General features: G+C 44.9%; 1 protein-coding gene across 8 annotated transcripts in view; it reads left to right on the forward strand.

The window, feature by feature from the left end:
• The window catches only part of LRP6 (LDL receptor related protein 6), a 274,404-nt gene that overhangs the window by 197,251 nt on the left and 62,601 nt on the right, over positions 1–14,552 (forward strand). For all 8 annotated transcript variants that reach the window (XM_044418370.1, XM_044418371.1, XM_044418372.1 and 5 more), the window contains 2 exons: positions 4,747–5,036; positions 6,395–6,621. In XM_044418370.1, coding sequence (XP_044274305.1) covers positions 4,747–5,036; positions 6,395–6,621 — 517 coding nt within the window. The remainder of the gene's footprint in view (positions 1–4,746; positions 5,037–6,394; positions 6,622–14,552) is intronic.

Genomic DNA, 14,552 nt, shown 5'->3' on the forward strand with positions numbered 1-14,552 from the left:
ACTACACTTCAGAACATTCCTCCATTGCTCAGGAGAGAAGATTGGTTCGCATCCTTGGACTAAAAGGATGCCTATTTTCATATTACCATCCATCCTGCTCATAGGCGCCTCCTTCCATTCACTGTCAGTTCCAACATCTTCAGGTAGAATGTGCTCCCCTTCGCCCTTGCTACTGCTCCACAAATATCCACAGAGTGCATGGCTCCCATTTGTGCCCACCTTTGCCTTCAGAGTATCCACGTTTACCCTTTCTTGGACAATTGGCTTGTAGTTTCCTCTTCTAAGGGCAAGCTCTTAGCCTCCATTCATACAACCTGCTCCCTCCTGGATAGTTTGGGACTATGCATTAATACTGAAAAATCGTGTCTTGTTCCTGTTGTCTCTTGTCCTGTTCCTTCTCAGGTTATTGACTTAATCAGAGCACATCTGGACTCGATACGCACTCAAGCCTTCCTAACTCAGGACCGACAAGAGAGATTGATTTCCTCCATCCGGAACATCATTACAAGTCAGGACACTTCTGTACACTCCATTCAACAAATACTCGGACATATGGCGTCCACGGTGGTGGTGGTTCCAGACGCAAGATTGCAAATGAGACCTTTACAGCTTTGGTTCAATCACATTTTCCACCTGGACCGCGATCGACCCAGCCTAGTGCTCCGACCCCTGTGCACAGTTCTCTGCACCCTATATTGGTAGATGATCAATTCCAATCTTTTCTGTGGAGTCTTATTCCGTCTGTCTCACCCGATGATTACCATCTATGCCGACATTTCCCTGACTGAATGGGAGGCCCATTGTATGTCCCTTCTCACCCAGGGCACCTGGCACAGTCACGAGTCTACCAGACACATCAATTTCCTCGAATTGCTAGCAGTCTTCAAAGTGCTCTGCTTCTTTCAACCCATCTTCCAGGGTCATATGATCCACGTTGTGTCTGACATTATGATGACTGTTTTTTATCTGTATAAACAAGGAAGCACGACGTCGATGCTGCTAGCGAATCTCACCATTCACATATGGAACTAGTACGTCTTGCACAAAATAGTTCTACATGCTGTACATCTTGCGGGTACTGACAACAAAGAAGCCAATACCCTGAGCAGATATATGTCGTCGAATCATGAGTGGGAACTGGATCAATAGATCTGCCTTTGCCTGTTCCGGTATTGGGGCACACCTGACATAGGCTTGATTGCGACCTGCAACAACACTGTCTGCCCAATGTATTGTTCCTGAGCGGGAATAGGAATGGACTTGATGGGGGGTGCCCTCAAGGTATCGTGGGAGAACAAACTCTTCTGCACCTTCCTGCCAATACCATTAATAGCAAAGATGATTGTCAAGATTCACCAGGATGCTGCTTGCAGAATTCTTGTCACTCCATGGTGGCCCTGACAGCCTTGGTTTCCCACTCTTCTCCAACTATCTTGCAACCATTTCTTCCACTTACCTCAAGTTCCTCATCTTCTCACTCAACAACACAGTGCCATTCAACATCCAGATCTACGGTCCCTGAACTTCACAGCTTGGCTTGGCCATTGACACTCTCTTCTACTTCGGGACCGACATTTTCCTCAGATTCATCTCATCTCTTGCCCTCGGGCTTGATGTCATTCTCTCTGCCTACGTCCTCAGCACTGTCTTTCTCTGCACCTGTATTGCCTCCACCTTCATCAGTACCTATGCCTTCCTTGAATCCGATGAATTTTCATCCTGACATTCAGTTTATTCTCCAGTCTGCACTATGACCGGCCACACATCGTTCCTATAGTGCCAAATGGAAACGCTCCACTTCGTTTGCTACTTAACATCATTTCCATTCTCAATCAGCCACCATATTGACAATATCCTACACTTTTTACTCTCACTTCACCAAGGAGTTCTTAAACCATCCTCTGTTGAGGTGTACATTGCTGCTATCTCACATTTTAGAGGATGCATCAGAGACTCAACTGTTTTCTCTCATTATCTTGTCCATTGAATTCTCCGGGATCTGCAAAATCTCCACCCACCAACCCAAACAGTAGTCCCAACTTGGAGCCTCTCTGTTGTTCTTCAAGCTCTTATCAAACCCCCTTTTGAGCCACTGGCTACACTGACCTTCATCTCCTCTTGTGGAAAACTGCCTTCTTAGTAGCGGTTACTTTGGCTGGAAGAGCCAGTGCACTGTGTGCTCTCCGCATCGATCCTCCATACCTTAATTTTCATAAGGAAAAGGCATTTTTCGCACCAATCCATGTTTCCTGCCTAAAGTTGCAACTTCTTTTCATCTGAACCAAGACATTGTTCTGCCAGCCTTTTATCTGGCTCCATGGATACCAATCAAACGATTCCTGTATATACTCTACTTGTTCGTCGATGCCTAGCTTTCTATCAATGTTGGACCAAATCATTCAGAAAGTCTAAGCAACTCTTCATCAAATGCTCTGTACATGACAGGGGCCTCCCAGTCAGTTCTCAGAGACTTTCAAAGACAATTCAACTAGCCTATCGTCTTTCCAACTTGGACCTGCCTTGTTCTCCAAGGGGACATTCCACCAGAGCTGTTGCTTCTTTCTCAGCTCTCCCAGCATGGATTCCCCTACAAGACATCTGCAGAGCGGCTACGTGGTCCACCCCGTCCACCTTTGCAAGGCACTACAGCTTAGACATCAGGGCCAGACAGGACTGCTCCTTTATCCTCACTTCAGTTCTCCAGTGACAACACCATCCCACCTCTGAGTGTGGTAAGCTTACTAGTCACCCATAATGTGTGATGCACAGAGGCCACAATGAAGAAAGGCAGGTTACTCACCTGTAACTGTTGTTCTTCGAGTGGCCATCTGTGCATTTACACAACCCGCCCACTGGCCCCACTTGGTGTTGGTGACTGGGCATTTGTTTAGCTTATTCATTTACTCTGTTTTTCCCAATATGATAATGTGTATGCACATATATTGTGTATATGTTTTTGTCTTGGGTATACATATTATATGTATACTTCCATTCTTTATCTGTCTTGCTAGTATTTTTTCTCTATGAGTCAAATTCATTTCTGAGTCTCTCCACTTGGGGACGAAAGGACGGTCTCCAGCTGACTGGGGAAATGGCGGGCACTCCGCCCCTTTATACTAGGAGTTGGGAGGGTGCAGAGTTCCTGCCAAAACTGTTAAAAGCTGTTTAATCTTCCCGGCAACAGGCACTGCACAGGCGCAGTTCCAATAATGTGTGAATGCACAGATGGCCACTCGAAGAACAACAGTTAACAGGTGAGTAACCTGCCTTTCTCAGTTCAGCCAGAATTAAGTATTGTTTAAGTGGTGGGCATTGATTGTACATGTTGCTGATCAAATTGAGCCATGTTTCTAGTTCATGTCTTGAATATTTTAAGTGGATATTTACCTGCAATATATGTGTGTATTCTCTATGAAATAATAACAAATGAAAGAGAACAAAGGTAACATAAAATAATTATGAATAGCAATTTTTTCATAGAAAAAATCATAACACTGATTTTATCAGATTATTAATCATTAGAAAAGAAAACTCGACCAAATACTGGTGATGAACCATTTTTATCTGTAGTGAAAGACATTTCCTGACACAGATCTTTACCTAGGCACATCTAAGACAGGGACAGTTTTTAGAGACCCAAGGTGTGACTTCAGTTATTGAGAAGGAAATAATGACCCTATCCAGAATGAATGAGTACTCTTCCCAGCAAGTCAGATGAACCACCTACAGAGAATAACTTATTTGCACATCTTTCAGGCCTAAATAGAACGACTGTATTTAGTTATTGTTTGCTTTATGTAGCACTACTAAGTATGGAGTGGTGTGCAAAATTTTGTAAGTAGGGTTGAGTGGAAAATTATTCCCCACACCAATGCACTTAGCTAACTTGATAGTGTCAAAGGCTCCACTTTATTTCTTTTGTTACCAGTGCTTGTAAACTGCCTGAATATAAGGAGTTTTTGTATATTCATTTTCTCTTGTGAAAGTAGCAGTGATATTTAAATTGAGTTAGATGTGTAAAGTATCAGGACAATGTTGGGACAAAACAAAAGAGATACACTTTTGCATATTCCTAACTCACTATATAATTGATAATTGGATTTCAGTTGGATTTATTTATTTTTATTTAATTTCAGTACATCTTAAATATGTATAAGGGTCATCTTAGTACTCCTACTATTTAAGAAAAAATAAGTAATTTTAAGTACTCAGCCACTGAGTACCACATCAGTGGCTGTCTCTAGTTTTATAAAATGTATTATACCATAATCATAATGGAACATTGCAGTTATCATATAAAGAAGTGCTTAGGAATCAATTTTCACCTGCAATCTGAAGCTGTCCAGTCCAGGAACATACATTTAATTTTTTAAAAATTGTGCAATACAAAAATGACCAAACCACACCATAAGAAAGGAAGCAGAAAGGAAAGAAAAAGAATGTAGTATTTGAATAATAATTTGAAAAAGAAAAAAATCCACAGCACTGGATACATACATACATGTTAGTATATATGCTATTGTTAAAAAAATGGCTATAATTCAACAAAGACACCCCAAATATCCATATATTTATTTGTCCTGATATATAGGTTTAATGTGACTTTGCAGATCATGTCTGTTCTCTTCAGTGTAGCAATTCTGGGAAGCATTGAAGGAAGAGCTAATAATTCTTGAGGCCAAAATTGTGTTGATGCCACTTCACAACAGAGAAATATTTTAATTAATGTTGTTTATGTTTCCTCAGGTACAAATCCCTGTGCAGAGTCCAATGGGGGTTGCAGTCACCTTTGCCTGTACAGGCCTCAGGGTTTGCGTTGTGCCTGTCCCATTGGGTTGGAACTGATAAGTGACATGAAAACTTGCATAGTTCCAGAAGCTTTCCTGCTGTTTTCCCGCAGAGCAGATATCAGGCGAATCTCTCTGGAAACTAACAACAATAATGTTGCCATTCCACTAACAGGAGTTAAAGAAGCTTCTGCTCTGGATTTTGATGTCAGTGACAATCGCATATATTGGACAGACATCTCTTTAAAGGTAATGTAATCATAGAGTGATTAGAGTCATGGCCTAAAATACAGTACAGAGATTTTATTGTATTGATGTTGAAGGGAGTTTTATCAGGTTGGACAGTTTCAGAATCAGCCCAAGTTGGTTCTTTTAGGGAAAGGGGATTGGTTCAGTGCTGAAGGACTCTATCCATCTGCTACTCTACTCCCCTCAGAGTGTGGCAGCCCCATATACCTTTGTAGCTCCCTTCTGCCAAGGAAGGGATTACATCTACACCAGAACTGCCTGATATATTCCACCCTATAATTAACAACAGTATATTGCAAATACATCAGGCAGTTGCTTGTAGACCAGATGTACATCACCAGGTGGCTAATTGGAAGTTGAAGATGGAGAATCTGCATACTTGCTGCCTTCAGAATCAGTTGTTGTTGTTGAATCTCTTATCTTGACTCAATCAACACAGCACAGACTACAGCCAAGGGATTACAAGACTGAGACTTGGGAGAGCAGCAGTGAAGGAATCAGAAAAGATAATCAAGTGTAAGATGTTTCACTGGAGACCAAGGCCAAGATAATCCACACTACTGTATTCCTGATCTATCAGGAAGAAAATTGATGTGTTCAAAACATGGTGCTGGAAGAAAGCTTTGTTGAATAACCCAGACCAACAGAAAAATGAACAAGTGGGTCCTTGATCAAATCAAGTCAGAACTTTCTCTGGGAGCAAAAGTGACAAAACGGGAGCAGTCAAACTTTGGGAAAATCAAGAGAAGGCAAGATTCCCTGGGGAAGGCAATAATGCTAGGGAAGGTCAAAGGCAGAAGGAAAAAAATGGCTTGATTCCGTAAAGGAAGTCACAGCCCTAAGTTTACAAAGGTTGAGCACAGCTGTCAAAGACAGGGTGTATTTGAGGACATTCATTCATGGGATCTCTATACGTGGAAATATCTTGATGGCACACAAGAACAAAAACTTTTTGCATGTGTGGAAAATCCCAGAAACATTTATATTACTCAATTGGCATTACTGCCTGAGCCCTGACTGACTAGACAAAAGAGAAAGCAGTTGACCTCAAGGTGATAAGTTGGACTGTCCTGCAAGTACAAAGGGGATACATGCCCATTTTTTCTGAAACTGGCTTAAAAAACTTACTTTTAAATTGGCAGGTAATTATGCTTCTGAGATGAAGCTGGGGTGAGATCCCATGTATAAAATATATATAATGATCAGTATTAGTTTTATAGATCAATGCAGGGAGCAAGCAACTTGATCAAAGGGAATGTTGCATTAATCCACTTGAGATGTTTTGCTAAATGTGCTAATAGATCATACTAGTTTCTGAATATTCACATGTACTGTTTTCCTCTTCCCTTGGCCACAAGACCATCAGCAGAGCATTCATGAATGGCAGTGCCCTGGAACATGTGGTTGAGTTTGGCCTGGATTATCCAGAAGGCATGGCTGTTGATTGGCTAGGGAAGAACCTGTATTGGGCTGATACAGGAACAAATCGCATTGAAGTGTCAAGGTTAGATGGGCAGCATCGCCAAGTTCTAGTGTGGAAAGATTTGGACAGTCCTCGGGCATTGGCATTGGATCCAGCTGAAGGGTGAGCTGTTTGCTTTCTTTGGTGTGTTGAGCAATTAAAACAAATGCTGAATTTAGTTTATTAAGGTTTGAAGAACAAACACTGGCTGTTCTGCTAGGTTGTTGGTATAGCCAGGGATTCCCAAACTTTCCAGCAAATTCTTAATTCCTATATATTGTTGGTCAGGCAACTTATCCTTTTTTTAATTATATCAGTTAAGAGTGCATCCTTTCTTGCAGTGCACCAAGGAACAAAAAGCTTTTGCCACAAACAAAAGGCAAGTTCTCTTTGAGAAAAGCTTACTTACTTGTTCCCTCATTGAGGAAACCCTGATAAGCCTCAAAGAACAGAATATGCTCATCCCCAAAAGCATTCAGACCCAATGAATAATTGCAAGAAAGCAGATTAGATGATAAACTGAGTGATAATGAAACCCAAGAAGGGAGGGATTTAAGGGGTTTATTAAAGCAAGGGTGTTGAATCTCTTTCAGCCCAAGGGCCTAATTTTGTTTTGGCAAAGTTCTTGGGAGCAGCATCCCACTGGTGGGCAGGGCTGAAGGCAAAATTAGGCAAGAAGAAATTTTAAAAATGGAAGCATGTTGGATACTTGCTGTGAATAAGTAAGCCTTAGAAGAGGCATTTTAAAATTTTAGAATATTGGTGGGAGGGAGGACATAGAAAAGCATGGATACTCATATGTTTAGTGGTAGGGGTAGGGGTAAGCAACCTTTAACACTCAAAGAGCCATTTGGACCCATTTCCCACAGAAAAGAAAACACCAGGAGCCGCAAAACCATTTTGACATCTTGAAATGAAGATAACACTGCATATATAGTTTTTTTACCTTTATGCTATGTATAAAAAAACTATAGTGTGTTGCATTTATGAAATCAATGAACTGCTACAGAGAAAACAAATTTTTATTTCTGCATGCAACAAAAACATTTTGAACTCCGAAAAAAAGACGGTGGGTTGAAAGTTACTTTCAAATAAAATACTCAATGTCTATCTGAGTCCTCATCGTATTTATGAAATAAAAAGCCGAACTTATATTACCCACTAGCGGCAAACCAAACATGCCACCTGCAGCAAACCAAAAATGCTGTCTGCTTCTGTGTGCCCTCATCCTTTTATCACGTGGTGAAATATTGAACAAACACCCCTCTCCCAATGTAATAATGTTGCTGGAATTTTTATAAGAATCTTCTTAAAACAAAGAAGTAGATCTATATCTTCATTATGATTTAGCTGCAGCTCTTGTTCAGTCACTTAAAAACTGTTATTTTTAATCTTACATTATAAACTAGTAGGATTCCTTTCATATATTTTGAATAGGAGAACAGCTTCCTGCAGAGTCAAAGTCAGTGCTAAAGGGCTGCATGCATTAAACAGCAAACTCCATAAGTTTGTCAGCAGTAAAAGCAAATGAATCTACCCACGTACCATTAAACTTTTCTTTTCTTTGGATTTATCCATGGTTGGAGGGGGGGGAAAGCTCAGTAAATCGCCTGTTGCAGAAATAGGTGGGTTTAGTGACTGATTATTTATTTATTTATTTAGAAAATTTCTATGCCGTCCCATTCGCCGAAGCCTCGGGGTGGCTTACAAATAAATCAATTAAAATACTATAAATTAACAATATAAAACAAGTTAACAGTATAAAACAAGTCGCCCTGGCCCACAAATAAAATAAATAAATATCATTAACAATTAAAATGACATTTGAATAAAAAGGTCTTCCCCTGGCACCAAAAAACAAATAACGAGGGCGCCAGGCGGACCTCTCTGGGGAGTGCATTCCATAGATTGGGTGCCACCGCAGAGAAAGCCCTCCTCCGAGTACTTACTCTCCTAATGTCCTTCAGGGAAGGTTCCCGGAGAAGGGCCTCTCCCGCTGATCTCAAGGGGCGGGCGGGCATATATGGACGTAAGCACTCCTTCAGGTAACCAGGACCCAAGCCGTTTAGGGCTTTATAGGTCATCACCAACACCTTGAATTGGGCCTGGACTTCAATGGGAAGCCAATGAAGCTGACAGGGGACTGGAGTCATGTGAACATAATGCCCAGTCCCCGTCAGCAGCCTGGAAGCTCTATTTTGAACCAATTGAAGTATCCGGACCGTCCTCAAGGGTAGCCCCACGTAGAGCGCGTTACAGAAGTCAAGGCGGGAAGTCACCAACGCATGTGTCACTGTCGCCAGGCAGTTGTACTCCAGCTAGGGGCACAGCTGATGGATCAGCCAAAGCTGAAAGAACGCGCTCCTCGCCACCGCTGTCACCTGAGCTTCCAGTGAAAGCTCTTGGTCGAGGAGCACTCCCAAGCTGCAGATCTTGTCCCTAAGAGGGAGTGCAACCCCATTCAGGACTAGGTTCAATTCACCCTCACCGAAGCCCAATCCGCCAACCAACAGGACCTCCGTCTTGTCTGGATTGAGCTTCAGTTTATTGGCCCTCATCCAGCCCATTACCTCGGCCAGGCACTGGTTCAGCACAGCCACTGCTTCACCTGGATTGGTGGAAAATGAGAGGTAGAGCTGGGTATCATCAGCGTACTGATGATTCCGTAGCCCACACCTCCTGATGACATCTCCCAGCGGTTTCATGTAGATGTTAAACAGCAGATAAACTGTCAAGTGATGTGAATTGTGACAAGTCCCAAGCACAGCTTTTAACATTCAGATGAAGGCGATTACACTGGGACAAAGAGAATCTTTTCAGCAGCATTTCCTGTAACATGAGAGCCTGCAAGAAGCTTGTTTAGCAAAGGAATGTAGCGATTTAGTTAACTAGCTGATTTACAACTAGCACTGTGTTCCTGAGTGGAGCTTCGAGCATATCAGCGGCTGTGCCGGTGGTGTTTTGAGTGACGGAGCCATAGCAGAGGGGTTCAAGAGCCACGTGCGACTCCGGAGCCACGGGTTGCTGACCCCTGGGTAAGGGGAAAAGGGCATAGCAGTCTAAAGAACCCACAGGGCTGAATTGAGACCTTAGGAGTTTTGGATTCCATCCTTCGCATCTCAGGCCTGATTGGTACTCTAACTAAAAGATTAAGTATACCATTATTATTAACTGACCATTGTTTTATTAATAATTTTGGTGCTGTTGTCTGGTTCTGTTACATTTGGTTCTTCTTCGTGGTCTCTATGCATCACACATAATGGGTACGTTGCCTGCGCAGTGCCTGTTGCCAGCCAGAATACCCAAGCTGCAACGGTTTTTGGCGGGAACTCCACACCCCTCCCCACTGGTGCTATATAAGGCAGAGTGCCTGCCATTTTCCTCAGTCTTCTTTCGACCGCCGATCGCATTGGCTCGAGCCATTACCTTGTCTTCTTGTACTTGTTTGTTCTAGAATCGTTTTTACCCGTTGAATCCAAATTCTTTTCCCTTGTTTTCCCAGTTACTTATTTCTTCTTTACTGTTATATATATATATTATAGTTAGTATTTTTCCTCTTTTTCCTCTTACCTTCATTGTTTTCCTTCTCATCTCGATGGCTCAGCGTGCAGCGTTTCAAACGTGTTCGAAATGTGGGGCTTAAATGTCCCCAGTGGACCAACACGAGCTCTGCCTCCTTTGTCTAGGAGAAAGGCATTGCACCGACAAGTGTAGGCAGTGCCTGGCCTTTACCAAACAGGCTAGGAAGAATCGAGAGAACAGACTGAGAAAGATCCTTTGGGATCAGGCCTTACTAGCCTCTGACAAGCTTGCCGCTCAGCCTATGTCGGCTGCGCCTTCCATGGTAACCTCCCGTCGACCATCCGGGGGAGTTGCTTCCGTGGAGACCTCTTGTTCCTTCCACTCCTTACTCAAACAGAAGGAGAAGTGGAAGCATTCCGACCACAGGGATCTGTTGGTCCTGAAGAAGGCCAAAAAGGATAAGTCGGACAAGGCTACTAAGAAACGTAGACCCACCCCGAAACCACGAAGAGACTCATATTCAACCGCCTTGTTGGTCCAGATGGCACCATTGGTCCTGACAGCCTCGGCACTGACACCGAGGGAGATGATGCAGGTCACGCCGCTGGGATCCCCACAGAGAGTTGAGCTTGTGGACCCGGTTATGTTACATCCACCCGAACCGATCATTCATGGGTCGATGTCGGACAGAGAGATATGTGACTCTCTCCCAAGGTCCTTGCCGTGCCATCAGCTGGCCTGTTCGCTGACCCTGATGCCATCCTCCCTGGAGGCTTCCAGGAGGACTACGGCGGTTGAACCCGGCCAGCAGCGTCGCTCACTGGGACAATCCGTCAGGTCATGGGTACTGATGCTGTACAAAGGACCGGAGGCACCGCAGCCTCAGTACTGGGGACCACCCCTATACGGCTACTACATGCCAAGGGATGACGGCCGTCGGTCTCGTCAATTAAGGGCAGAGGCCCCGTCTACTTCAGCGCTGATGACCTCTCACCATTCTCCTCCTCCGGCACATTCATCCTCAGGCCCACCTTACCCATATGACTCAGACTGCGAGGACTCGGATGACTGTTCTACATCTCCTGCAGCAGTCATTTCCACCCAGGGACCTGGGTCGCCCGAAGAGTCCTATGCTACCTTTGGTGAGCTTATGGGTCGACTGACAAGGGCCTTGGAGATCGAGGTTGAGCATCAGCCCAATGTTAATAAGGACAATTTCTACGATATTGTCCGGAAGGAACAGTCGTCGAGAATCACCATCCCACTGATTACAACCCTGCGGGTGGCTATGGAGGATACATGGACCTCTCCCGATCAACCGCAATCGACATTGCCGAGATACGAGTCCATGTATTAAGTCAGAGAGCAAGACATTTGCTTCCTCTTAAGACACCCAAAGCCCAACTCCATCGTGGTCGAATCATCCCGGGGTGAGACAATAGGGAGCACTCGGCCCCTAGGGACAAGGAAGGAAGAAAGATCGACCTTATCGCGAGGCGAATTTATGCGGCGATGGGTCTGGGCTTGAGAATTTCTAATTACGAGGTGACGATGGCAAGGTATCAATGCTTTCTGATGCAGCAGCTGGATGAGATTACCTCATCCATTCCAGAGCAACAACGTGACCTTGCTCGAGTTTTCATTCGAGATGCGGTGCAGCCGGCGATCCAGCAGCTCACCACAGCCCGCCATCATGTCGACTGCGATTCCTGCACTCTGGTTGGCTCAGTTGCTCTCAGAAGACATGCCTGGCTACGCTCGTGTAACTTCCCAGAAGAGACCAAGAAAAGGATCAAGGGGATGCCATTCAATGGATCGGGCCTCTTCCACAATCGGACGGACCACAGGCTCGAGCATATCTATAATGCTTGAGCTACCGCCAGGAAGATGGAGATCCTGGGCTCAAACCATCGTAAGTGGCAGCAATCTCGATACCCTAGATACCAACCTTACTATCGGTACCAGCCACGTCAACAACAATTCCCGCAACGACAACAGCGGAACCATATGCAACCGGCGGCCCAATATCTGCAGGGCTGCCGCCGCCAACCCACTTATAAAGGGCAACGTTGACGGGCACCGTGAACCGATCCTCTTTCTCCTATACCCCTCCCTCCTCCCTATGGGGGCTGGATGCAAAACTGACTCCCTCTTTGGGAGACCATCACGTCTGATAAATGGATCCTTTCTGTGGTTGAATCTGGATACAGAATCGAGTTCAATATCATTCCTCCTTTGGGTCCGATGTTCTACACTGCCCCATCGGAAATTCTTAGAGCAGAAGTATCTCAGTTACTCCAGAAAGGAGCGATCTGCCAAGTCTCCCATTCCGACGGACCTTGCGGTTTCTACTCAAGATATTTCACGGTACCGAAGAGAGATGGTGGCTCACGCCCCATACTCAATTTAAGGAGCGTCAGTGCCTTTATTATGACGAAGAAATTCCGTATGACTACCTTACAAAATGTCCTTCCCCTGCTAGAGAGAGATTGGTTCGCGTCCATTGACCTGAAGGATGCCTACTTCCATATCGGCAACCACCCGTTTTACAGGAGGTTCCTCCAGTTTACAGTTGTTTCTGACATTTTCGAATATAATGTGCTCCCTTTTGGACTTGCCATAGCCCCCAGGGTATTTACAAAGTGTATGGCTCCGATATGTGCCCACCTTCGCCAGCGAGGTATTCAATTTACCCATATTTGGACGATTGGCTTATTGTCTCCTTCTCTTGGGACTGACTAATTACAGATGTTGGCATTACATGCCCTCTTCTAGAGGACTTGGGTCTCCTTATTAATACTGAAAAATCCTGTCTCACTCCTTCACAGGTCTTCGAGTTCATAGGAGCACAACTCAATTCGGTTCGAGCACTGGCATTTTTGCCACGCACCTGTATGGACAACCTCTGTTGTGTAGCCCATCGGGTCTAGAGAAGCGGGTGAATCAAGGCACTGCTCATACAAAACCTGTTGGGCTATATGGCATCAACTGTTGTAGAGTTCCGAATGCCAGACTATGAATGTGGCCACTCCAGTTGTGGTTCAAAGCAGTTTTCCAGCCCCTCCGCGATTCCCCAAGACGGCGACTTCTTCCTCCCGCTTCAGTTTGTCAAATGCTGACTTGGTGGATGAACCCGGACAATCTCACAGTCGGCATTCCATTTCACCAGTGACAGCCCTCCATCTCGCTCCATACTGATGCATCTCTCACGGGATGGGGAGCACATTGTTCCAACCTACGAACACAGGGCACCTGGCAAGCACACGAGAGGCTCATTCACATCAACTTTCTTGAGCTGCTGGCAGTCTTCAAAGCACTGCGATCTTTTGAACCCACGTTATGGAACCGTTCGGTACAGGTAGCACCTGACAACATGGTTACCGTGTTTTACCTGAACAAGCAGGGTGGTACGAAATCAGTACCGTTGGCTCAGCTGTCCATACAGATTTGGGACTGGTGTATCCCCAGAGGAATTTTGCTAATGGCAATCCATCTGGCGGGAATACACAACCAAGAGGCAGACACCTTGAGCAGGAAAATGTCGTCAACCCACGAGTGGGAATTGGACAATCAAGTTTGCAGAGACTTGTTTACCTGGTGGGGTACACTGACTCTGGACCTGTTCACAACAGCGTCGAACTAGAAGTATGTGACCTACTGCTCCAGGGCAGGAACGGGTCCGAACTCACTAGGGGACGACTTACTGGTGAGTTGGTCGGATTCATTCCTATACGCCTTTCCACCAATCCCGTTGATCACCCGTACTCTGGAGAAGGCTGCCCGGAACTGAGCACAGCTAATTCTCATTACACCATGGTGGCCACGCTAAACCTGGTTCTCGACCGCGCCCAGACTAGCAAGACGCACGTTCTTCCGTCTGCCACAAATCTTTCACCTGATTACGCAGGGGAGGGGAATGATTCTTCACCCCGGCCTCAGCACTCTCAAGTTCACCGCGTGGCTCCTGTGCTAGTTAACTCTGTTGATCCCTGCAGGCTTCAACAAAATTCCTCGGTCCTGATGCCAGAATGCCAGTCGGTACCGAGAGATCTCACCCGACTATCCTCAGAAGCTACATCATCGTGACAGGAAATCAATTTTATCCTACAGTCCGCTCTTCGTCCATCCACTCGTCGATCGTATGAGGTGAAATGGAAGCGTTTCACCACTTTTGTGGGAGCTAACCGTTTTTCTCCTGAATCAGCTTCCATCGATAATATCCTGTCCTACTTGCTTTCGTTGTATCAGTCTGGACTTAAACCCACTTCTATCAAGGTCTATATTGCAGCTATATTGCATTTCCATGGCCCTGTCTTGGGCTCATCTGTGTTTTCCCACACACTCATCTGACGTTTCCTGAAGGGACTACAAAATCTCCATCCTCTGATCCGTCCATCAGTACCAACGTGGAGTCTATCTGTAGTTCTCCATGCGCTCACCAAAGCTCCTTTGAAACCTTCGCAATGATGGAGTTAAGACTGCTATCTTGGAAAGTAGCCTTTTTGGTTGCTATAAACTCAGAGAGAAGGGCA

The sequence above is a fragment of the Varanus komodoensis genome, unplaced genomic scaffold (genome assembly GCF_004798865.1).
Source record: "Varanus komodoensis strain SLA01 unplaced genomic scaffold, ASM479886v1 scaffold9, whole genome shotgun sequence".
In the NCBI taxonomy this organism is placed as follows: domain Eukaryota; kingdom Metazoa; phylum Chordata; class Lepidosauria; order Squamata; family Varanidae; genus Varanus; species Varanus komodoensis.